General features: G+C 44.9%; 1 protein-coding gene across 9 annotated transcripts in view; it reads right to left on the bottom strand.

The window, feature by feature from the left end:
- The window catches only part of PPIP5K1 (diphosphoinositol pentakisphosphate kinase 1), a 1,319,084-nt gene that overhangs the window by 510,042 nt on the left and 782,326 nt on the right, over window positions 1-26,716 (bottom strand). For all 9 annotated transcript variants that reach the window (XM_086958191.1, XM_086958195.1, XM_086958197.1 and 6 more), the window contains one exon: window positions 11,141-11,262. In XM_086958191.1, the coding sequence (XP_086814317.1) occupies window positions 11,141-11,262 (122 nt within the window). The remainder of the gene's footprint in view (window positions 1-11,140; window positions 11,263-26,716) is intronic.

Genomic DNA, 26,716 nt, shown 5'->3' with positions numbered 1-26,716 from the left:
CATGTCACAAGCAGATGCTTACAGAGTAAGTAACATTTGCAGTTCAAGCCATGTGTGGTTGTAGACACACATGCTGTGCTGTGCATAGACAGTAAAGAGGTCATCCCCAAAAGCACTGGCTAGTATGTGGGTGCTGAAGAGGTTTGGTGAAGTGTACGAAGAACTGTCTGACCAATGTTAGATTGTTGTTGGGCTAGAACATCCGCACAGTAGTGTTATGTGAAAGTGTGTGGTGTAGACCAGGTAGCTACTTTGAACAGATCAGCTACTGGGAAGGTCCCCACAAAGGCTACAGAGGCTCCTTTCTTTTCAGTAGAGTCTGCTTTAGGAGGAGTGGGTAGAACCTTTTTGGCTTTAGCATAACAGGCCTGAATGCATTTAACTGTCCATCTAGCAATGCCCAACTTGGATATAGCCTTACCGTAATGAGGTTGGGAGAAGGCCACAAAAAGTTGTTGTGTCTTTCGAAAAGTCCTAGCCTATCAATGCAGTACATAAGGGCTCACTTTACATCCAAAGTATGGACAGTCCGTTCCTCAACTGAGCCTGGCTGTGGGGGAAAACCAGGTATTTCAATTGACTGATTAAGATGTAATTAAGACATTACCTTAGGAAGGAATTTGGGTTTGCTGTGGAGGTCAACCCTGTTTTTATGTATGTGTACGAAAGGTACTTCTAGAGTTAATGATTAAAGCTCACTGGCAAGCCTGAGTGAGGTAATAGCAATTAGAAATACCACATTCCAAGAGATGACCATGAAGGGGACAAGTATGAAGGGCTCAAATAGAGGGCCCATCAGTTGTGTAGGAACAATATCAAGATTTTATGAGGGTGCTGGTGGAACACGGGAAGAAAATCCTATTTTAAGATTTCCCATGAAGGCCTTAATAGCTGGTATTCTGACGAGAGAGTTGTGTTGTCTATTCTGAAGATAGGCAGCTACTGCGGCAAGATGTAAGCGTATGGAGGTAAAGGTTAGGTAAGAAATGTGTAAGTGAAGCAAGTAACAAACAATGGTCTGTACTGTAGCTTTGAAAGGGTCAATTTATTTTGAGTCACAATAACAGACAAAGCTTTTACATTTGGTAGCGTCACAGGCATGGGTGGTAGGTCTGCAGGCTTCCTTGAGAATGGTCATGGTCATGCACTAAGGTGGAAGATTAAGGTATCCAAATTGTATGATCTCAGGAGCCAGATCGCAAGGTTGAGGGAACTGGGATATCGGTGCCTGATTTTTCCATGGTTCTGCATGAGAAGGTCAGGACTATTGGGGAGCCTCTCGTGTGGGATTGAGAAAGGTCGAGAAGAGCTGTGGACCACGGCTGGCGAGCCCATGTGGGAGCTGAAGATGAGCATGAGAAATGTCTGCCGAAGCCTCCGAACCACAAATGAAAGAAAAGGGAGAGGAGGGAAAGCATAGGCAAATATCTCTGACTAATTCATCCGTAATGCATTGCCGCAGGTCTGTGTGTGTGTGGGAACCTAGAGGCTGAGTTTGAGCATTTGGCATGGTCTGCGGTTGCATACAGATCTATTTGAGGGATTCACCATTTGTGAAATTTACAGAGGAGGAGTTGCGGATGGGGTTCCCACTTGAGGTCTTGTTGCTACATCCAGCTAAGGAGGTCATCAAAATCGTTGTCCGTCTCAGTAAGTTATCCCACTAACAAATTAATGTTGTGGCGGACAGTCCAATGCCAAATAGTCTGAGATAACTGAGACAGCTGTGGAGAGAGTGTCCCCTGTTGTTTCTGAAGGTAGTACATGGCCATCACTGTGTCTGTCCAGACAAGGACAACCTTGCCCATCAGGATAGGCAGGAGGGCTTTCAATGTTAGATGAACAGATACAATCTCCAGGTAGTTAATATGGAGATCCTGGTATTTGGTCTCACAAAGATCCTGTACAATCAGATCCTGCAAGTGTGCGCCCTACCCCGATACTGAGGTGTTTGTTGTAAGAAATGTCTATGGAACATGGTTAATGAAAGGCCACACCTGCAACAGGCAGTTGGTGTTTCACCACTGCGGAGTGATATGTGCGGTGGCCAATCAAACTAGATTGTCCCAATGACCACTGTCAGACCACTGCTGCGCTACACATTCCTGCAACGGACACATGTAAAGCCTTGCATGAGTTATTACGGCTCTGCAGGAGCCCATCGTGCCTAAGAGACGCATTACTGTCCAGCCTGTGAGTTGCTGATGTGGTTGGAACATGGAAATTAGTGCTTGAAAGACTGAATCCTTGCAGAATTGAGATAGGCTAAGCCTACCTCTATGTTGAGAATAGCCCCTACGTAAGGCTGAATTCTTTAGGGGGTGGGAATGGGATTTGGTGGTTTTGATGGTAAACCCTAATTGATGGAGTAGATCGATTGTGGCTTGTGTGTGTTTTTTGGCACTGCTGACGGGCTGCAGCTTGGATGAGCCAATCTTCCAGATATGGAAAAATGTGAACGTTCTGTATGCGGAGATGGGCGGCTACCACTGCAAGGCCTTTGGTGAATATCCGAGGTGCATTAGTGACCCCAAAATGGAGGACTTGGAACTGACAGTGGTTTCCACCAACCACAAACCTGAGATATCGCTGATGAGATGGATGTATCAGAATGTGGAAGCAGGCATCCTTTAGGTCGAGCACAGTCATAAAGTTGCCCTGCTGGAGAAGCAGGGTGATATCATGAAGAGTTACCTTATGAAAGTGCTCTGACAGGATGTATTCGTTAAAGAGGGCTGAGGTCCAGAATTGGCCTGAGAGACCAGTTGTTTTTTTTTTGAGTATGAGAAAGTATAGCGAGTACACTCCTGTACACTTTGAGAAGAGCTTTGACCGCACGTTGAGAAGAGCTTTGACCTTCTCTTTGAGTAGTGTTTGATGTTCTGCAGTGTTTGCGAGGTGGAATGGTTGGAGTGGTGGAAATGAGCTCAAGACAGTGACAATGTTGGAAAATAGCTAACACTCACTGGTCTGAGGCGATGATTTGCCATGTGGGTAAGAACCCATGTAAGCATTTGCCAACAGGTGTTATGTGGTCGGGAGAAAGAAGATGAGTCTTGGTTTGGTGGCGGGATAGCTCCTTTTGGGGAGCTAGCCTTGCCTTGGGAGATGCTGCCTCTCTAGGAACCTTTAAAATAACTCCAGGGAGAGGACTACTGACCCTGAGCGCACTGGTAAGATGTGGAGGCTTTAGAGGAGGTGGTCTTTTAACCTCCATGGTAGGATGCATGGCGAAAGGAACTACAAGGAGCTGTCGTTTGAAGTGCCCCATTGCTTTGGCCGCCTTTGTATCTTTTTTATTTTTTATAGAGTTTGGTCAACCAATGGGCCAAAAAAGGGATCTCCATCAAAAGGCATGATCAGCAGATTTTGCTGAACCTCCGGCTTAAAGCCAGAAATTTGTAGCCATGCATGTCTGAGGAAGAGAGCACTAGTATCCTTCCCCCTAGCTGCAGTGTCAGTTGAGTCCAGGGCGCAGAAATGGAAATATTAGAAATGAGCTTGCCCTCTGATACTATTTCCTGGCCATGTTTCTATGCTACTCAGGGAGGTATTGCAGAAGCTCCTCCATTTAGTTCCAGTGGGCACGGTCATATCTTGCAAGGAGGCCCATGAAATTTGCGATATGCCAGAGATTGGCTGATTATACTGCCCCCCTTTCCCCCGCCGCATCTAAGCATTTCCTCTCTTTTATCTGGCGGCGGGGCATCTCTGCAGGCCTGGGAGGTTGCTCGATTATGGGCAGTTGGGATAACTAGTGAGTCAGGCGAGAGCTGACCAAGCATATATATTGGGTTAGATGGAAAGGCCTTATATTTTTTATCCACCCAAGGTGTTATAACCCTAGCTCTGACAAAATCTTTAAACAATTCAGAGGCGTGACCAAGCATGCCCATGAGACTTTTGAGGTGTAAAGTCGAGGTGGTCCCCAGCAGAAGGAGGTGGGGAGGGCAAAAGCAAAGGTGTTAGAATGGGAGGTGGCGATGGTGGTGGCAGAGGTAAAGGGCTAGTAGCCTTATCTGTCTCGGCAGTTTAGCAGGAACTGGAGTGTCCAAAGCTTCTTGGAAGGATAGCTGGAGTTTAGAGGATGGAGCACGAGGTCCTTAAGGGCAGGCCAGGATGCAGCCTGTGTGAGGGCCAATGACCAGCTGCTTTTACATTGAATCAAGCTGTTCCTGGAACTTATGAAGGAGGGGCTCAACTGTTGTACGCTAGGTGTCGAGACAGATGAAGTCAATGCAGAGGGTCGACTTAGAGGCAGGGTGGTCGGTGCACAAGGCCTCGTCTGGAAGGTGTTTTTTCTAATGAATTTTTTTCTTCAAAAGAAGCCTGGATGTAGATGCGATCCGGCATTACCGGGTGTCGTACAAACCAGGAAATGGTGCCGTCGGGTGATGACCATCTCAGAAAGTTAGCGGTCCAGCTATGGCACGCGCGAGGACGCCAACAAGGAGCCGCCTGTCATTTAACGGGTCGATCTCCTACGGTAAGTTTGTCTATGGAGCCACCGGCAAGCAAAGTACATAGGTCAAGGGAGCAGTTTTGATGACATGAGTACGGCATTGCTGACCCCTTGACAACGAGCATTGTTTCTCTCTACGATTACTTAATGAAAAAACTTTTGCCTGACTTTTTCCCCTTAGGGTGTGTGACTACAAGCGCCCCTCCCCGCTGAGCTCATGGGGCCAGATTAAAGGCATACAATAAGTGAGTTGTGAGACAGTATTTAACCCTTTCAGTGTTTTATCATCATTACGGAATGCATTAACCAAATCATATCTAATGGGATGGACACAAGGTAATACAGTTAGAGAATCAATACCTGTTTTTCTTCATCAGCATAGAAAAACAACTTTAGATTGTGTGATTACGTTATATGTCTTGTAGGTCAACTCTGAGAATCCTTTAAATGGCAGTACACCACTATCAACACTAATGTCTAATATTATTCTGAAAAATATATCACACCTGTTTTTTACACAATTGGTGTTTGTGTTTTTTAAATATAACTTTATTTGACATGTAAGCAGTAATGTTAGTCCTATCTTTCCAGGTTTTTAGTACAAATAATACTGATTAGGTATCGTATTGCACCTATTTACTCTTAATATTGATTAAAGAAGACCTATGTGGTGTTTATCTTTCAGGAGTGGCACATGGGATCATTGTCATGGTCCTGAAGAAATGACTTGGGGTAATGGTTTAAAACATGTCTACTGTGAGACACACACACACATATCAATCAATCAATCAGGGGTTTGTAAAGCGCGCTACTCACCCGCGAGGGTCTTAAGGCGCTGGGGGGAAGAAGGGGGGTTTGCAGCTCTGGATTAGTCGAAGAACCAGGTCTTGAGATCCTTCCTGAACATGTGCATGGTTGAGGAGTGTCTGATGTTGACTGGGAGCTCATTCTAGGTCTTGGCTGCGAGGTAGGAGAATGCTCTCCCACCTGCTCTGTTCCTCCGGATGCGGGGGACCTGTGCCAGGGCGAGGTCGGCGGAGCAGGGGTTCCTCTTGGGTACGTGGAAGGAGACTCTCTCGTTGAGGTATTTGGGTCCGATGTTGTGGAGGGATTCATAGGCGAGGGTGAAGAGCTTGAAGGTAACACTCTCCTCGACAGGGAGCCAGTGGAGGTCTCGTAGGTGTTGGGTCATGTGTTTGGAACACGGTGTCCCGAGGACAAGTCTGCCTGCGGTGTTCTGGATGGAGTTTGTGTAGAAGAGTTCTGTCGATTCCGGCGTAGAGGGCGTTGCCGTAGACCAGTCTGCTGGTTATGAGCGTGTGGGTGATGGTCCTTCTGCAATGAGGGGGGTGGGGGGTATCCATTTGAAGGTCTTGCGGAGGATGCGCAGGCAGTTGAAACTGGTAGAAGCGACGGCATTGATCTGGCAGTTCATGGAGAGGGAGGAGTCGAGGATGAGGCCGAGGTTTCGTGCATGGTCTCTAGGGGTGGGTGGACTCCATAGGGCGGAGGGCCACGAGGTGTTATCCCAGGCGGAAATGCAGGGTCTGAGGATGAGGGCCTCGGTTTTCTCCGAGTTGAGCTTCAAGCAGCTGTCTTTCATCTAGGCTGTGACGTCCTTCATTCCTTCCTGGAAGCAGAGTCTGGTGTCTTCGAGAATCCTCGTGAGTGTGTTTCTCCTTTCCCCATTTTAATCATACCAGCTAAAGGATTGAATAAATATTTAGTTTCTTTTCAGCCAGGTATTTTTTTACCCACTTAAAAACCATCCAACTCTTACACCATGATTCACCTTACAGTCCACAGCTTACAAAGTGCTCCTACCTCTTTGTCGGTCGCAGCACACGCCGCCCCGCAGCAGGGTGGGAAGAACCCGATGATGAAGCATGCCACCATGGGACATCTTGGTGGGTGAGGGTTTTTTTAAGAAAACGAACTGTTTTCTTTGAACTAAAAAAGTCAATGGAAAGATAACCAAAATCTAACACAGTGGGACTCTCCTTGGTTGTCCGTATCCTCTAGCTCCTCCGCAGCATCACCTGTTGACGGCCGCAAAGAGGCTTATAGGAGCAGAAGGAACGTCAGGCGTCACAGTCATCCTCGTTGAGTTCCGGTGACAGACACAAATTACAAAGACGAGAGTACGCCCGACAGGGAAGGCCCAGGAGGGACCGGAGTCGAAACAAACCTGGCTAAATTGAATTATTCAAACATCAACCCGCACAGGAAGAAGAGGAACGTGATCCAAGTACAATTCCTTTGGAGGGAAGGTACCATGTGAACCGAAAATAGCACAGTGACAGTGTCGAAACAGAGCACAGGAGCAAGTGTCAAACCCAATGGCGGAAACAAAACTAACAATGGAGTTGATGCCCATGCACATTATCACCCAGAGGAGGAGTCACTCAACCTCGTAATAGAGGCTATGGAGGGTCCTAACCTGTTTGAAGGACAAGTTACTTACTTACTTCGATAATGTCTTATCTGGTAGAGACAGGCTCTACCCCCAAATCCCTCATCTTATTATCCTCCCGTGGCGCCGTACTGGATCCGGAATTCTTTTCATCAGTACCTCCACGCGTCTGTACAGTGCGTCAAGTCCCTCCACAGCATCGTCGTCTCCGAATGTTACATCAACGGAGTCCATATAAGCCCTCCCCCGAGACGCTGATGTCAGTTTCTTTGTGACCATTTCTGCACCAACAACGTGGAGCCACATAGAGCAGCAGTCTCAGGAAACAGTGTGCCGAAAAAGGGATAAATCTTGTAACAACAAGCAGAGAATGCAAAGAGGGAATCAAGAAGACCACAGGGCCCTCAGCTCGCAGAGAGTGGGGCTGATATGGAATCTACGGCTAGATCCTGTCTGTACCATATAGGCATTACCTAAGGTAAGTAACTTGTCCATCTGAAAGAGACATTTAGCTGCAGATTCATTATCTTTGAATCAGATACCCAAGCAATACCATCCTTGGAGGAGGGTCTGCTAACCAACCTCACCAAAGATCCCCACATCGAAGGGACCAGACTATCCGAAAAATTATTTGTGAAACAAGATGTTACCCAAAGGACTATCTCCAACAAGGACTATGGAAATCCCATAGGGAGTAGAAAGCAACAAGATGATGAGAAACACAGTAAAGAACCAGAAAAAGAGGCAGCTTCAAAAAGGGATGTAACCTATGATCGGGGGATACAAAGAGACCAAGGACAAAAATCCAGAGTTCAGGCTCAAAACCAATGGAAGGAGCATACACAGCAAACTCAGCTGCAGTGAGCACATTCAATAAATAAAGAGCACCCACTTATTGTCAAGAAAATTATCCTGAGAAATAGATTTAAAAAAGGGACCTCCAATCAAAGAATGATGGAGAAAAGAAAATCGAGAACAATGAATACTGAAGAGCATCCCTAGAAAAACAAACGCAAAAAAGAAACCCCTCTTTCACTGAGAAATTTGGTAGATATATAAGGCATCTTCCGAAATAATGTAACTAAGATGCTCATTGAAGAGAAGGAAGGAAACAAACAAGTCCAACCAAGGGGGTTGAACCAAGACACCAAGAAGAGGTCGGTAAAATGCAGTGATGTACATCGTATTTATTTATTTATTTATTTTAGCTCTTTTATAGCGCAGGAATTCGACCCCCGAAGAGGTATCTCCGCGCTTTTGTTCTTTCCGTGTGCTGAGCCAGACAAAGACATCTGTATAACATTGGTGAAAGGCTACTAGATAGAGAATAGGTGCGTCTTCAGGCATTTCCTGAATGTAGGCAGATTACAGTTTAGCCTAAGAGTGAGAGGCAGGGAGTTCCAGAGAGTGGGGCCCTTGTATGATAAGGCTCGCCCTCCCTGTCTCTCTCTTTTAATCCTAGGTATCTGGAGCAAGGCTTGATTTTTGGAGCGCAGGGTTCGACCTGGCTCATAAGGTTTAAAGATTTCTGTTAAGTACCTGGGGCCAGATCCGAACAAGCATTTATGAATGATGCAGCATATCTTAAATTTCACTCTCTGGCGAATGGGTAGCCAGTGTAGCTTATTTAACAGAGGACGAGAGGGGGATCTGGCTGGAGCATTTAAAATCAGCCTAGCAGCCAGAGGACCATATGTGCAAACACACACAGATCTACCTGAAGTAAAAGACATCCACAAGAGATCCATTCAAGAGATAGACCTATACATGCAGAGACATCCAAATATAAATGTATACAAGTATAAATCTGCATATAAAAAACATAGAAATTACAGTCTGCACACAAGTCATACAGGGTACAGCAAAAGTATATCCACTCCTCCGAAGGTAACCAACGACCTCCGCCAGTGAGCAGGAGGTTGAGAAGTTGAGGAATGAGTAACATTCCAAGAACAGCGACAAACAAGGAAGGAGCGGAAATATACATACTACTGTCATAAAAGAAGAGGTTACAACAATAACTGAGGTGGAGACACATAGACAGACTGGGAAACAGCAACACAATGCCACACAGATGTTAGAAGCGGGGAAAACAAGGGTAACCATCCACCGACTGAGGAAGGATGCCAGCAGGAGAAGCAAAGAATAAACCGCATGTGGAAAGTCCACAATTGAAGAAGATCACCACCAGGGAAACCGAAACCTGGCAGAAACTAAGGGCAACAGATAGTTAATTATGACAAACACATATTGTCCAACTTATGGAAGCAGGAGAAACAGGCAAGAAACCTGACCAACTCTTCATGGAAACTTGAGGAAAGATAGGCTATGCCTTAAGAAAAAGTAATGAAATACCCCCACCAAGAATGGGGGTAAATGGAACTTATCCCATAAAAATGGGGTCACCACGAAGGCGGGAGTGGAGAGAGAAAGATGCAGGTAAATAAAGGGAAACCCGGCCTCCTGTGAAAGAGGGATACCAGACAAGGAACCAAACCATCAAGGGACCAGTGTCTCAGGTGAAGAAAACTGAAAGAACAGCAGACACAACAGCTACCACACGATGCAATGGCAGATATGTATAGATCCCCACCACCGCTCAGGAGGCAATTGCAGCAGCTGCACCGCAAGTGGGTAGGTAGAACACAGAAGGGGTAAGAACACATACAAGAACACCAGACTGCTGAAGATAAACAGCACCAGGAGCACAATCAAATAGAAAGAGGCCTAGACAAGAAAGCAGTACCCAGGTGCAATGCAAACAATATCCCAAAAAGATGCTGACACCACAAGGGCATAGGGAGGTGGAGATGTCCGCTAGGAGTCCCTGTCCTGTTTATCTGTGCAAACGCATACTTTTGTTAAAAACAACAGATCTGCAAATGGAGAGAGTGAAAGGACAGCTTTAGCGATCGCACATTAAATAAAGCCGACTTTTGTGGTTCAGAAGTGTTCCCTATAGGACTTGAGCCATACTGACTCTTGGAAATTGAACTAGGGTGCTGAGGGTGCAGTTAAGGCCAAGTCGAGGGACCTGGCCCAGGGGCACCACAAGCACAATGAGAAGATATGTTCCAGAATGAATATATCAGAGATAACAAAAGTACCACATTAAGGCCACATCATGCTTAGCTTCGTTTGAGAGGACCTTATGTACAACCTACAATGTTCATGTTAGGCATGGAAAATGTGAACTGTGGAACTAAATTCCCAGATTCTAAGATTCACAGAATTAGTATCTGCATACATAACCGGAGTACAGTACTGATGAAACCCTGCCAATGAGCTGCATTTTTCATACATCTAAATTTAAGAATAGGTGTGGGAAAGGGAGCAAATGCAGTGGATAGCTACAAACACATAGGGCTATACAAACATATTTTGAAGTTCCTTTCACTCCTGTACAATATTCACATAAATATACTACTGAAGATTGCCTAGTGGGGGGGGGAAGAAGTTAGGACCTGGAGATGGTGGGGTGGGGGGAGGGGGGATGGGACGGGGAGTGGGGTCGAGGATTGGTTGGGGAGGGTTTTCTTTTTCCTCATGTTACATGCGTTCTTAGCCCCCGCTCACTAGGGTCTGGTCACATGGCCACACCGCTTCTGTGGTCACAAGGAGACTTTATGACGCGGCCGGCCCCTTAGGGTTGTAGGCGGCATGCTGTGTTTAATGCGTGGTTCATAGCCGTAGTTCTGGTGTGCATGTACAGTATTGCCTTGTTGAGCCGGCCCAATGGGTTGTAGGCGCTTGATGTTTGATTTTTTTGTGCTCAAAATTGCCAATAAAAAGATTTAATACTAAATATACTCCTTAAAAAGAGAGAAGTACCTTCTTAAGATGGAAAATGGAAAGAACATACCATTTCTCTTGAAGCCTAAGAGAAAAGTTACATTACAGGCAAAACAAATAAATATATACAACTGCACTTTTCTACACAGTATACTTGACTGGATTGTCTTCCATTTAAGCAATTCCCAGGAGTATGCCTAGAGGAAAAAGTATACATAGAGATTTTAATCTTACATAAGATTCACCATTTCCTCCAGGTATTTTAAAAAAAACTGAAACATAGTAAAAAGCATGCAAAGCTTCAGTGAAAATCTACAGTGTAGAGATGGATAACTTTTGTGAAACATTTGTGAATCAAGCCTCAATAATCAATTCAAACTAAAGAAAGGCATGCAAAACAGGATTGTTTGTGTCCTTTAAACTATACTAGCTTTACCAGTTATGCCATTTAGATCAACAAAATAGGCTCACACCTTTGCAAAAGCTGCTGCGGTCATTTGCACCCGGCCCTCGTCTGAGGCATAAATCTTCAGGTCATGCCGGTAGGTGCTGTGCAGTCGCAGCAATCCACATCCTGGAAAACCAGCATAGTCACCTAAAAACAAAATGGAGTTTAAGATTACATCTCAACCCAGACGAACAGTATAGGTAGTGCCTCTAGAAGAACCCTCTAAACAGGACATAAACTAAACACATTAAATTGTAAAATGGCAGACTAATATCAATGAGCTTCCAGACTTACACAGGAATAATTTTATGAAACATCAGGGTGCCAGAGCTAACAAAGCATATGCACAATTTGACGTGGGTACACATAACACATCATAGTTTCTTAAAAGGAGCTCCTTAAACAAACTGGTGCAACACAGTGCCAGTTGTGATATAAAGACAAAGGCCATGCTCTCATCCATTACATACACAGAAGAGACTATGACAAAGACCATCTTAATGAGTTTATCCTTATGTTTGTTCCCATTGTTCTGTGTTTCAGCCAAATATCTTGATTATGACTTAAGATTTGGATGAAGCTGCAGTCTTCATATTCTACTACAAAACCAAAGGCTCGTAGTATGTGTCTCATATTGTTACTACTAACTTGGCAGAAGAAAAATAAAAAAAACTGAGGGAGGTATGATAAACTACATGAATTTGCTAAATGCTTTAGTAAGTTACAAGAGAGCCTGATGCTGAGGCTGTTTACTCCCTCATTCAACATCTTGGGGGCCGTGGTCACGGACAGCTCATGGAAAACTGTTGATGTTGTATTTTGGAGATTCTTGGTTTTCAGTTGTTAACAGTTTACACGCTGTAATGTGGCTTGTCAGAGGCCAGGCACTGCCCTATAGATATACGTAAGGCTAGAGAAGTGTATGAAGAAGAGCACAGATAATGTGCTGGTGCAGTGCCTGATGACAACACTGATGACACTTATTACATTATCTCTGACCAGAACACAGTAAATGAGTCACCAAGAAAACACAAGACCAGCAGTTAAGAATAAGATTAAGCAAAAAACTCTACCAAGGCGCACAAGGTCCAAAAAAACGTCCTGCAATAACTACCGGAATAACGCAAGTTACTCATCAACGGTTAATACGGATGACCCCTCTGTTTCAGCTGCACCGTCTGATGACGTCCACAGGGGTCACGGTGCCGCCAACCCAAATTATCTTGAGCTTAATTCACAAGTACTAGATATCATTAAGGACCTTATAAAAACTCAATTAACACCAATAGAGCGAACCCTAAATAATATCGAAAAACAGATGGCAAGACTAATCAATAATACTAGTCATCTTACACCACCCACTACCACCCTAGCTCCCTTGGCTCCCACGATTGCCACCCATCCTAAGGCTGCCACAGTAAAGAAATCTATATCTACGTCAACAACTCTTCCAAAACAAAATCCCCAAAGCAATAGCACAACAGCTGTAAACAAACCTTCAACGTCTAACACTACATCACTTACCTCTAATACAAACACCCAATCAACCAATGTGCAACCGGCGAGCATCAAAAAGGACCACATAAATCAACACAGAAACCCACACAACTTAATCAGTCTACTGCAAAGTCCCAGCAACCAAAGATACCATACGAAAAACCATATAGGTCCAGACAGATTCCGGCACGCATCACCCTTCCACCCGAATGCGGAGCCTATGTCCTTGTACTGGTAAACGTACCAACACTTAAACAAGATCAGAGTGAAACGACATCATCCCTGAAAAACAAGGCACTCCATTGGTTAAGTTTGAACTGCAATTTCCCAATAGAATGTGCTGGGGAAATTTCCCATACGCAAAGAGTAGGTTGGATAGGCCCCCTACGTAAAAAATTCGAGGGGGACTGCGTAGCTATTACCTTCAGAAACCCCCAGTGGGCCGAAAAGACACTAGCTAAGGCACCCCCACCCTCCACATGGGAATTCAATACAACTCTTCTCCCATTGGGCTATTTCTATAGGCACTTACTAAATACAAACAACAATATTCCGCCTACCTCTATGAATCCTTTTTCAGAAAGATCTTACCCCTCCACCTCTTACCCTCCCATTTCCTACCAGAATTCTAAATTCCTATACCCAACCGGCTCGGTACAGTGGCATCAAAGCCAAACGCCCATACCACCACCTACCCATCCTTATCTCTCTGAAACCCCCCAGCAAGAGAATGGAGATAATCTATGGAGACAAGCAGTCCCCCCCACTAGCTACTCCTTTTAATATTCCAACATTTAATAGATTTAATGCTCTCTCCGGCTTAGACTTCAATGATTGACTTCCCAATTCTTATTCCATCAGGGAATCCTCGCAACCAGATAAATCGGAACTGACCCCATCATTTAATTCATGCCCTACCCCCGAAACACCTCCAATGCACCTGCCTCTAACCCCCAGTAATCCCAACTATTCAAAAATCAATCACGAAGTCATGCCAACTGTGACACTGCCCCCAATTAACCGGGAAGCCGCTGAACGATTGGCTAACAGGCAATTCCGTTGATCCCATTTCAGATACTTTGCAGATCCATTTTACTTTTTGGAACATCGCAGGTCTTCCCGCTAAGAAGAGTGACCACGATTTCCTGAGCCAGATCAATTTGAGCGGTTGTATCTGCCTTCAGGAGACGTGGGCCATAAGGCCAATACACATACTGGGCTTTAAAACCTTCTGGTCACCTGCGAAGAAATCAACCTCTGGCAGAAATAGCGGAGGCTTAGCTACTTATATTAAAAACACCCTTCCCGTGGATGAGATAATCCCCTTAAGCTTAGACACAAATTTTCAGATTATAGTGGTAAAGGTCACCAAACAAAGACTATACTTCATTATAAACTTTTACAACAACCTCTCTCACTCTGATATGAGTACCCTACTCCCAGAGATCTCCGCAACACTACAAGAGCAACGAACTAAACATATTAAAAAGACATGTACAATAATCTGGGGAGGAGATTTTAATCTTCATCTATGTAGCAACAGCGATAACAATAAGTGTGGTATTAGTGATGAGGCTGATACAAACCTTACGCACTTTTCACATTCTAACGTGGGGGAAACAATGAACGAAATCATGGCTGAACTAGAACTAAGTTTCGCTAATGAAACAAAGATTCCACCTGTTCAATTCCAGCCTACATTCAACGGAAGAGGTCTAGTAAGCCTAATTGATTTTATACTGATCTCACCACCCATAGGATTCACCATAGAAGACTTCAAGGTCCCTAGCAATCCTCTAAGCGACCATTTTCCCATCATTATGGTTCTTGCTGAAACAATAACGAACAAACCATTTGACATTCTGACCGTTCTAAATCAAAGCGACTTAGAATTAGGCTCTCTGAATGGCTTTACATTGAAGTGGGGCAATATAGACAAAGAAACAACAACAAAAAATAGTCGTAAATAACCAAACGGATATCATAAATTGCTTGGATTCCACCACAAAACCAAGCGAAATCATAGCAAGCTTCCTGACAATCACAACAAGTATACAAAAAGAACTAACCAGGAGTCACAAACAAAGGCCCCAGCCAAAGAAAGGTTGGTTCAATTCAGCATGCACCAAGGCATCCACACGCTTAAAGGAAGCTCTGAATAGTGAACATAGGGACAGAGTCGAAATCATCAGACTCAGAAAGGAGTACACAGCTGCCTTAAACAACAGGAAAAAAGAAGTAAAAGCTGAACTATGGTCAAAACTGATCCAAAGCTCGGAACTAAATAATAGTGCCTTGTTCTGGCAGGTAGTTCGTTCCCCATTTTTAACAGAGAAAGACAACTCTCCATCAATTGATGTAGCTATAAGTCAACACGAATGGGTGAGCCATTTTACTAAAGTCTTTGCGAAAGAACCGACTGAAGACACAAACCAGCTTGAATTTCTGCCACACATCGCCTATCCTTTAAATCTTCATTTTTCCCACGAAGAGGTCCAAAAAGCCTTAAAATCCTCAAAACCAGCTATAGCCCCAGGCCCGGATGGTGTTCCTGTTGACGTTTTTAAACACCTCCCAGATCTTTGGACCCCTCTACTAACCAACGTCCTGAACGCCACCATAGAAGTAGGCATCTTGGAGTCTTGGAAAACATCAACGTTGGTACCTATTTTTAAGAAAGGAGATCGAAATAGTCCAACATCTCTCTAATGAGTCCGATCTCTCTCCTGGACTCATTAGGCAAGATGGCAGGACGAATACTCCTCGACCGCCTCCAGGAGTGGGCTACCGACCACAAAATCATCTCAGACCTCCAATACGGTTTCCGGGAGGGACTAGGAACAGTTGATCAGGCCCTAAACCTGTCCCTACTGGCGGGCAAATATCTGGAAGCTAAAGGGTCCTTTTTCCACATGGCATACGTTGATCTCTCCGCAGCGTTTGACTGTGTGGCACACTCAACGCTGTGGAGTACAATCCTGAAAATGGGAGTTCCTACGCCAATTGTGGACTTTCTCCGTGAATTGTACACAGGCACCACAGGTAGGGTAAGATTCGGGACGAAGGATGAGCTCACTAACTCCTTTAGAGTGGAAAAGGGGGTCAGGCAGGGGTGCGTACTGGCCCCCTTTCTATTCACCCTTTACACAAATGGTTTGGAGGCTGCCATGCTACAAGGCAGCAAGGACCTCCCGTTAACAGCTCGCCGGCAGATACCAGCACTCCTATATGCCGACGATGCTGTTATTTTAGCAAGAACACCAAACGAACTACAGATGGCCTTGAATAGATACTGTGATTTTATGGCAAGCCTAAACCTGAAACTAAACGCAAAAAAAACTTACACAATGCACGCAGGGGAGAAATGAAATGCAAAATATAGGAAACTACTGGTACAGGGCGAACATCTGGATAGGACCAAAACCTACCCCTATTTAGGGATCGTCATTGACGAAAAATTCAAATGGACCCCAGCTACCAACGCAAGAAAATTGGTATTCCTCCGAGAGACATCCTTGCTAAAAACCTTCTCGCAGAGATTGGGGCAGCGACCAATCAAAGAACTAGTGCAAATATATAATTCAAAATGTGTAAGCACAGCAACATATGGGGCGGGGATTTGGGGCTTTACAAACGTGGATTCAATTCAAAGAATAGAGAACTCTTTCCTTAGATATCTGTTGGCGGTGCCTAAAACTTGTTCCACCTATGCCTGCCACACCGAGCTGGGCATTGATTACATTACAGACATTATAAAACTGCAACCAATAATGCTGTGGCGCAGAATATGGGTTACCGAACAATGCCATTTGACCAGGGCGATTATTCAAGACATTTTAACGCTAGACTACTTTAAGAAAATCAAATGGCTGTCATATGTCAAAGCGCTACTAACAGATCTTGGATACAGGAAGTACTTTGATCATCCATCGCTGATAAAGGAAATCCCAAAAAAGAACCTAAAAAGAGAGTGTCTAATTCATCTACGTCAGCTACGCTTATTATCTGAGGTCCATAAACCATCTGTCCAACACTCCATACTAGTCCAGACTGTGTTTACTGCTGAACCCTACTTGAATTTTAAAATAACACAGTTTGAAAAAATGCTGCTCACCCGCTTTAGACTCGACCTGTTCCATTTACTAGTTGCATTTCCAGAGCAAAAGGTTAGGACATCCACACTTCCTATGTGCCCCTGTGACTCGGTGTCCTCACAATCAACGATACACACAATGCTATTTTGCAAATTCTTTACTGAGCCCCGTAAACGTTGGATATTGCCTATTTTGAAGTTCTGGGGTCTTCGACAATGTCGCCCAGCGTATCTGGCATTACAGTACCTCGAAAATGAAAACTATGCAAAAGCGATTGTATTTTATCTTAAATTTTGTATACGCCATTGCACAAATTTATAAGTATGAATAACATTGCTATTTTACATCAATGAAGGAACCGAGATAATAGGAAAACTGCACGCTATCGTAAATGTCGAAAAAAAACCTTGTACAAACGGAACTGAGAAGCATTTGCTACTTTTAATATGTTTTCTTTTAAACAAAATGCATATTTAACAGTTTTTTAACTATTCTGATAAACCTGTAACTGTTTTTTCTCTATGAACTTTTATGGTGTTTTTATAAAACTACCGAATAAAGTTGTTATTGAATTGAATTGAATTGAGTCAAAGTGAATCCATTAGACTTAAAAGGGCCAACTTGCATGAGTGTGTAGCATTTGTACAAGCTGATTTTACAAACTATGACAGTGAGGGGAAACTGTTCAGGCTGGGGGTGAGAAGCAGACATCTCTTTATGATGCAAACATGAAGCTTTCAGTTGAAGGTCACATGAGTCTCCCACAACTAAATACAAATAAATACAAATAAATTCAATAGTGTGAGACCCTGTCAAAACAATCATGTGCAGTGGTTTAAAGGTTCTTGTTCAGTGACTTGTTCAAATAAATATTCAGGTTGTGGGTAGAACGGCATCACTTCTGTGATGGTGTTCCCACCAAAGATACTTGCCAAGACCGATGAGGTAGTTGCCATGAGTCTGGCTGAGCATTTAGAGGCTTCTTCTACCAATGGCAGGACTGCAGATGATATGATACTTTCTTCATGACTAGTGTCGGTGGAAAAAGGACTATGGCTGTTGAGTAACGCAGAGTTGCTGATGGAAACACCCCTTCTGACAACCAATACAAAGAAGATCCTCATCTGTTTCTCCTTTGTAGAGGATGAGGAGGAAGGATAATACTGTCTGGGGACAACTAGTGTGATACACTTAAAAGATATATGGATGTTGCTGAGAGTTTCCAATTAGAATTCTAGTTCTCTTTCCCCCATACACTTTTTCTAAGAAGTGTAAACTCTTGTGGACAGAGAGACATCGGGACATGAAGGTAGCAATTATGAAAACTATAAATAATACAGGCTTAGTAAAAACACAGAGAGCCCAATGACAGCCTGCAGGGAGGAGCAGTACATGCTGAAATTCAGGCCTTACATTATGCTTCAGCCCAGGTCTCGTTAATAACCATTATTCAGTGGTATGGCAATACGTTACAACTCTGCCCATGAGAGAGGACTTGTGATCTCACGACTGGCCAGCAAATGGCAAGATCAAGCAAAGTATAAGACAAATGCACTTGATCCATCATCAGAAAGAGACCAGTACCCTGGTAGTACTGCATCATTGAACCTGGGAAGGGGAACGAGAAAGGATATTTTTAACCTATAAGGGAAGACAGAACCTGGATATAGGCCTCCCAACAAATGCCCAATCTCATGCTGAGAATCTGACTCTATAACAAAGACCACGCAAACTCTCCCTTAGAGAATGATAGAAACGTACCTCTTACCTGTGGAAACAGACATCACTATAGCAAAAGAAACTGGAGCTTGCTAAAGATAACCTGAAAGCCTATCAAGAAGCTCTGAAAATGAATCTTGAGAAAAAAAAACAATATGGCCAAACGCATGACATATATCATTAAAGACATTGAAGAGATCAAATTTGACCTGCAAAACCTGAAGCAGAGACTGGAATCAGCAGAGAAAGAGCAGATTGCACTACTTCCACCTGCTTTCTGAAATCTGAGACTACGAGGCTGATGGCAAATGTGAGGACTTAAAGAACAGATCCTATCCAGAAAATATACTCATCAGAAATTTGAAGGACTAACCTGAAGTTGACAATATGCTGGACTTTGTGACTGAGCTCTTTAGAGGTATTCTGTAGGAGACAGCAGAATTTTTGTATAGGTAGAAAACTGACCCACAAAATAGGTGGATGGCAAGCATGTAAGAGCGGCTGCTCAAGAGGCACTGTGGTGAAATTCTCCAGCTTTCCCCTCAAGGAGAGAGTCATGACAGTAGCTCACCCACATAAATCTAACCCTTTCTGTGACAGTGAAGTATCTCTGTACTAAGATCTGGCAGCAGCGTCCTTAATACAGCAGAGAGATTTCAGGGAGGTGGTAAAGGAACTCAGCAAGCATCGCATTAAAAATGAATGGGTGTTCCCTGAGGGTTTGCAATTTAAATGGAAAGGCAGGACTAGAATAATATCCACACCATGTGAGGGGAGAGTCCTACCTAAACTTCAAGTCAGAGCGAACAATGCATCCAAACTGGAGAGCAGCAGCATCTTTGGAGAAGCAGAGGTTTACCGTCTCAGGCTCAGAAGGAGAGGCTGATAAGAGAAATTAAGTACTCCAACACATACGACAGAGGTCTGTTGTCCCATATGGAGCTAGTAGTTAGAAATGTATAGAAAGGATGGAATAGAGGGCTGACAGTAGTGTTGTGGTGACTGCATTCATTTCTGCAGGAGGGAAGGGCCTAATATTAGGTAATATTGGCCTGGTCAAATAAATGGACATTCAGAGGGGAGTAAGCAATTCAGGTGAGGATACTCACCAAAGGAGAATTCATGGAGTACTCCGTGGTGTACTGGGATGCTAAAAGTGACCTGGTCCATGGTAAGCCTGTGGACATTCAGGTCCCAGATAGTTCTATTGTTTTTTGGTTTAAAGGTCTCAGGGGGAGTTGGTTTGAGAGAGGTCGAGCAGAAGATTGATTTGGACATATAACACAAGAGGTCTCTGGCCACTATCCTGCAAGGCAATACATCTTGCAGCACATATCCCGATTATAAATCACCCCTCCAAACACTCACCAACTTAAATTACACAGGAGAGTGGCAATGAACACTAGATATCATAAGCGAATTGAGAAGTTAGGCACAGTGATAGTGCAGATAAATGGAAATGTAAGCGCCACCAACAAACATGATGACTACCACAGATATTTGGCTGCTAGGCAAGTTGGCAACAAAATGTGAAGGCGAGTTGCTCCCATTCTGGGGTGCAAACGGAGCAATGGGCCTTGTGATCGGGTGATTTGAGAACCAGCAAAAAGTGAAGGAGTCCAGTCACCGAACACACAAAACACCCGTGGCTGGGGTTGGTCTTTCAGCAAGGGCTCCGTGAAACTGAACTGCGCCTCTCAGCGCTGACAACAGTCCAATGCAGAAATCGACTGTGCATCAGGGGTCTGATGAACATACAGCAGAGACTGGTCACCAGAGAGTCGGGCACTTCTGACGCAGAGCAATGGACTTGGAGACCCACTGAAAGAGCAGTGGAAAAAGCAAACAATTATCTGGTGAGGCAGCAGCCAGTTGAAGAAGTGAACCGCATCTCCCATACCAGGTCCCTGCCCCAGTGCTGGACTGAAAGAAAACTGAAGGTGTGACTAAAAAGGCCAGATGGGAAGAAAAAATAGGCAACAACCCAGTTGCGGACCGAGCAGCAAATGCGAGGATTGGTTGCCCCTAAACCGGACAAAAGTAACCACTTGGAGAGGCACAGTGGAAGTGATGACCAAACTCTTTGTCATACAGCATCACAAACACCGGGTATAATAGAAGGCCAAAGGCAACCAACAAATGGATTTCACATGAAAAGAAGCTAAAGAACGAATCTGCCACCCCAAACACACATTTTGTGAGCAGTGGTTTTGGAATGGCAATGCCTCAAGAAACAAAGTGGAGTGAATCCTACAGAAAGTGAAAACCTAATGCTACAGTCTAGGAATAAGCAAGAATCTTGTTAAACTGGACAGTGAGTTTAGGAAAGAGGAAGGGCAGGAGATAACCTCACTTCCAAGAGAAAAGTGACCAAAGAGCAGCTAAGGTAGAGGAGTCACTCATTAGCAAATACGGTGAAACCAACCACAGAAATAAAGGGGCAAGTGATAAAAGAGAGAATATCACTGGATATTAGGAAAGGAGAAGACACAGGTGACCCCCTGAGACCTATGTAAACTAAATTAGATATATACCCAGGCGAATTTGATCAATTTCTTCATGTCATCGTAAACTCAAGAAATGCACTGGAGAGAAAAACATTCTTGGTGGTCATACATATGGAGCTCCTGCGTGCTGACCACAGAAAACTGGACCAAGAAGCATAGACAGAATCTACCCTCTCCACATTTAGACCATTGATGATCAACATGCAGAAGCAAATGGCAGTCTCAGTCATCTATAAAATAGAGATGTAGACATACAAGAGAGTTAATGAATCAAAAATATACATATTGAAGGCATCCCTGAAAAAACAGAAGGGCCCAGATTCAAACTATGTCTGGTAGAATTGCTACCCAAGACAGCAATACCTGGGGGGCTATCAAATTTCTTTTAATCGGAGCAAGCAGTTCCCGCGTGACCTCCTGCCCTGGCACACCACCCAGGCCAACAATAGTAGACTACTCAAATTCTGTGAAAGCAATCGTATCCTTCAAGAGGGGAAATTAAAATGACCCTGGAACATAGATGGCAACCGAGTCCACATCTTTCCAGACTACACTACAACAGTGAAATGACAGAAGGGTTCCTAAATGGAGGTTAAGAAATAATTGTGCCAGATAGGACTGCAATATGCCCTGACCTTTGGCCACTGAAGGAAAAAGGGGATTCAAAACTAGGCAAAGAAATATCAAATGTTGAGCATCTTCAAACACAGATTCCCAAAAGCAAATTGGTCTGACCAGTGTGAAGATTGCTAGACTCTGTATTTTATTAATTAATAGAGTCCAATCACAGAATGGGAAGAAAAGGTGGGTTGGTGAGGAATCTGCGGCTAGAGTCTCATCCAGAAAGAACGTTAATGAAGGTAAGTAACTTTTCTTTTGATAGTGACTTCTAGCTGCAGACCCCTAACGTTTTGAATAGATACCAAAGCAGTACCGACATGGAGGCAGGTCGGTCAATGGACTCTAACCAGAAAGTTCTGCAGTACTGAGCTGGCAAAAGGCCCCAATCCGTAAACCGGACTGTCCAGACATTCGTTTTTCGTGTACATATGTAGGGACGCCTGGCAAAAAGGCAGGAAGTCAGTGCTGGCAGAATGAGCACTCAATCTTCAGAGGCTGCCTTTTGGCCATTCCATATAAGATGTTATTTTTGTGCACTATCCAGTGGGAGAAGGATCCCTTCTCCACAGCCATGCCTGTTTTCACTCCAGAGATCCCCACAAAGAGCGGATTTTCCACTCTGTGTTCTTTGGTAAGAAATATGTAAAAGTTCAGTGCTCTCTTGTGGTCCACCACCGGCCCTGGGAATCGAACCCAGACCAACGGACCACGCACGTAACCTGGGCTTCATCCTGGACTCCTCCCTCTCGATGACCAGGCAAGTCAACGCCGTCTCATCATCATGCTTCAACATCCTACGTATGCTCAAAAAAAATCTTCCGTTGGAGCCCCACCGAATCAAGACAGACGGTCACCCATGCACTGCTCACAAGCCGACTGGACTACGGAAACACCCTTTATGCCGGAACCACAGCCAAACTACAGAAAAAACTCCAACGCATCCAAAACGCCTCAGCCAGACTCATCCTAGACATCCCCCGCCAAGCTCACATTTCCGGTCACCTGAAAGACCTCCACTGGCTCCCCGTCAACAAGAGAATAACGTTCCGTCTCCTCACCCACGCACACAAAGCCCTCTACGACCTAGGACCCGAATACCTCAACAAGCGCCTGTCCTTTTACACCCCCACCCGCCAACTACGATCGTCCAATCAAGCCCTCGCCGCAATTCCACGCATCCAAAGATCCACCATGGGGGGGAAGATCCTTCTCCTACTTAGCGGCCAAGACCTGGAATTCTCTCCCCACCCACCTCCGCCCTACACAGAACCACCTCTCCTTCAGAAAACAACTAAAAACTTGGGTATTCGATAAGTAATGTACCCCCCCTCCCTCAAGCGCCTTGAGACCCTCTGGGTGAGTAGTGCGCTATACAAATTTTAAACTTGAACTTGAACTCCTCCTTAGATGGGATAGGTGGAGCGCAGAATGCTGGCAAGCTGATGTTCTGACCAATGCGGAACAGCATCACAACTTTAAGCAAGAAACATGCGCATGTCCACAAAACAAGCTTGTCTGGTGAGAAGGTGGTGTAAGGTGATTTACCATGGGAGCCAATGTTATGGCAATGAGGAACACTATCATAAGGGTGAGAAGCAGTAAGAAGCAGCTGTGAATCTGCTCATGCACATCAGAAACGTAAGGACCAAGTTAAGGCCCCACTGTGGTATGACAAAGGGAGTGGGAGGAAATATCGTTTGCAAACCTTTTGAAAAGCGTATAACAACTACAGACTTACACAATCGAGCAACTCCAAAAAAAAAAACAAAAATAAAAAAGCCAAAAGTTACTCAAACTGTTCCCAGAGCAAAACCTTGCCAGGCTAAGGACAAAACAAATAACAAAACGTCACACAGTTCTCCTGGAGGGGTCCTAAATTTGTCCCAACAACAGGCTCATACAGTTTTTGCCAAAGGGCACCTGGCAGCCGAGATAACATGAACCACCTCTGGAGGAAGGTCGAAGGTGGTCAGTTGTTGCTGCTCAATTTCCAAGAATGACGGTGAATATGCAAAGGCCTGGGTGCAGCATGCTGCCCTGCCGCTGACAGCAGATCCTCCTGGAGGGGCAGCCTGGTCAGAGGACAGATGCTCAAGCCCAGGTATAGGCACCCTCTCGATAGCCCCTTTGGCAAAAAGGGCTAGCACTTCCTGCCGCAAAATGGAGAGTTGGTCCTCAGTCAGTCGCTGAGGGAAGGGTGGAGGATAGAAGGTGTAGCTGCGACAGAATGAAAGGTAGGGCATATCCCCAACAAACTATTTGCAGGACCCACCTGTCTAATATTATGGCCGGAAAGCCAGTCAAGAATCATTGGATCCAGCTACCGACTAGGTACTCTTTACTCCACTAAGCTGATGGTGTTTGGCAGGTGGGGCTGCAGGGGTAGGGGCAGTGGAATGGGTAGCTCATTGACCTTGACCACGGGCAGTGGCCACCAGGGCCTAGACCAGAAAACTGCTGGGCATCATGTGGAGGTTGGATTGCTGGCAGTATGGTGTACCTCCACCAAAGTCGCAAAAGGAGTGCTAAGGTTGATGCTGATGGCGTGGGGCGGGGGGGGGGGCAGATAAGCCCAGGGAGCATGCCGTGGACATGCTCCCCTTAAATTGCTCTAGAGCAGAGTCTGCCTTGTCCCCAAACAGGCAAATCCTGTCAAACAGAATTTCGACTATAAACCATCCTAAAAAAATGGTGACCGCAAACCAAGCATGGCTGTGAATGGCTACACTAGTGCCCATGGCTCGCCCAATGAAATCGGTGGTGTCCAAGCTTAAACGAATTTTAAACTTGTCTAGGTCACATACATTCTGAATAGCCTGAGAGAGGACAGGTGAGAGAGATTGGGTAACACCTGGGACGGTATGCAAAAGCGCCCCAGCAGGCAGCTGGAATTTACATATTAAAGCACCAAATTGGTGGCCAAGACCCTTGTCCTGAATGTCCCCAACTGTTTTGGCTCGTATCGGGGAAATAGTTGGGAACATGTTAGGGTTAGTTTTGCTAGCAGACGCCTGCGCCATCAAGCTTTCAGGGGAGGGTTGCTGAGATAAAAATGCAAAGTTTTCCTAGGCAGAATGGTGGCGTTGTTCAATCTGGCGGTTGGCCTGGGGGGCTAGAGCAAGGTTTGTCCCATGCGCCTAACAAAGTGTCTCTAAGGGCCTTGTTAAAAGTTAAGAGGGGCTCAGTGAATGTTTTTCCCGGCGAAAAGATTTTTATAATAACACTGATCTTAACCTCCAAGGTGGGGAGCCGGAGGTCAAGAGCTTCAGCCACCCCATTTATCACCATGGCATAAGAAGCACTCTCCACAGTGGCAGGACCGGGGGTGAGCGGAACTCCAACTCAGGTGAGGTATAAAAGCCACTAGCATCTTGCGACTTGTAGCAATTCTCCTTATTGCACAAATGGCCAATCTCATAATCTGCATTAGTCATTGTTGCACTAATCCATGCCAAACAAAATGCAGAGCAGTGAAGGCTCAGGTGGAGGAAGCCTCAGTCGTGGTGGAACCGCTGCCAACCCGGAGTCAGAGAGTACAATAGTTACTTCATCTTCTGGCTGGTGAGGGCCTCGACGCCAGGGGTATACTCAGAACTGGAGCCAGAGGCGGCCCCATAGTGGGAATGGAGGGTTTAACTGGCACAGAGGGTGAAGCTGCTGGCAGTATCCCAGGTTGAGGGCCTCTCGGCTCCTTAGGGCCCAAAGGCAAGCCAGAGGGAGTCCGCAAGGATCCGAAGAAATGGAGCATGGCCTCGCAGAATCCTTCAGTCTGTTTTGGTATGGCAGACTGCCCCAGAAACTAGGGTTGTGCCCAAAAAAGTTGCCGGATAGGCTCCAACATCGACTGACGAGATGCAGGAAGGGGCTGAGTTCCACTTAGATTTCTTGTGTTTTCTTTCAACATACTCGAAGACTTTGAGACTAAAACCGACCGATGAAATGGCACCTGCGACTTCTGGATCGGTAAGAGGACCGGGATTAAGCTTTCAACTTGGAAAAGTCCTGTCGTGGGGTCTTTTGGAGCTTGGTGAGTTTCACATAGTGGTATTGGATGGCCATCAGGTTCATCAATGAGCAATTGCTGCAGGCCTTAGAGTCGTTATTCGACCCCAGACACCACAGGCAAATCTGCTGAGGGTCTGTTATGGACATTTGTTTGTGACAGTCCCTGAAAGGTTTAAAACCAGTCTGTCACACTGTTTTACAATTTTTAAGAGGTAATAGGAGTCTCAAAGAGATAAGAGGGAGCTCAGGATCCGTGTCTCGTGGAGAGGAAAGCAAGGGACTGAAGTCACCACCCAAGAGCGACACATACATAGGCTCTGCACATCCTTTTCATAACAGAATTGCAAGGCAGAGATGTATGGTGCCACCTATGGCAGAGGAAGTGCTGAAAAGTTTCCAGATTCAATCTGGTGTCTGGGGAATATTTAAAAGTGAGGAACCTGCAGGTAAAAGTCTCTATGAAAATTAAGTTTACACCACATATGCCTTTATAAAAATGAAAAAATAAATCAACCTAAAGTTCACTGGAGAAGTTGATCACATCCCAATATGCAGAGCACCATCAGGAAACTTCTACCACAAAGTATGGGAGTACACAGTGATTGCATCCGACTGGGAGACAGTAGCTGCTATAGTCTTAGAAACAGACAAGCAGATAACACCTTGACTCCATGTCTGTTACAGCAAATAGAAAACAAAAGGAGGGAGAGAGGTAAAGTGATCAGGAAGAGTTACTTCAATCCCCCACAGAATCAACATAATAAAGAAAGAGAGGCAAGAACAAAGTGGTCCCCCAATAAGTGGGGTAGAGTCCACCTAGTACCGTCAAACGTACTGTGTGATGATTTGATGATGAAGCATGCCACACAGAAATATGTGGACAAGAGTCCACTAAAAAACAGGAGTCCTGACCCTCCTAAATAAAAGGGGCTAAAGTTTGGAAGTTGCTTCTCTTTTGTTATGATGTTGGAGCAAATGTTCACAAAAGCAAACAAAAATTGGCAATGCCAATAGGTCTGGCTGTAAAGGAATGTTGAATGTTAATGTAAAGCTTTACCCTTAAATAGCATGGATATGGATGTGAATTAGTGTTATGCCCCTCTCTAGTCATGCTTACATAATTGTCTGATGGCAGCTGTACTGTCAACCCAGACCATA

Source organism: Lissotriton vulgaris, chromosome 2_1 (genome assembly GCF_964263255.1).
Source record: "Lissotriton vulgaris chromosome 2_1, aLisVul1.2, whole genome shotgun sequence".
Taxonomy (NCBI): Eukaryota; Metazoa; Chordata; class Amphibia; order Caudata; family Salamandridae; genus Lissotriton; species Lissotriton vulgaris.
Note: the sequence above shows the minus strand (reverse complement) of the source record. Positions and strands in the feature narration are given on the sequence as shown.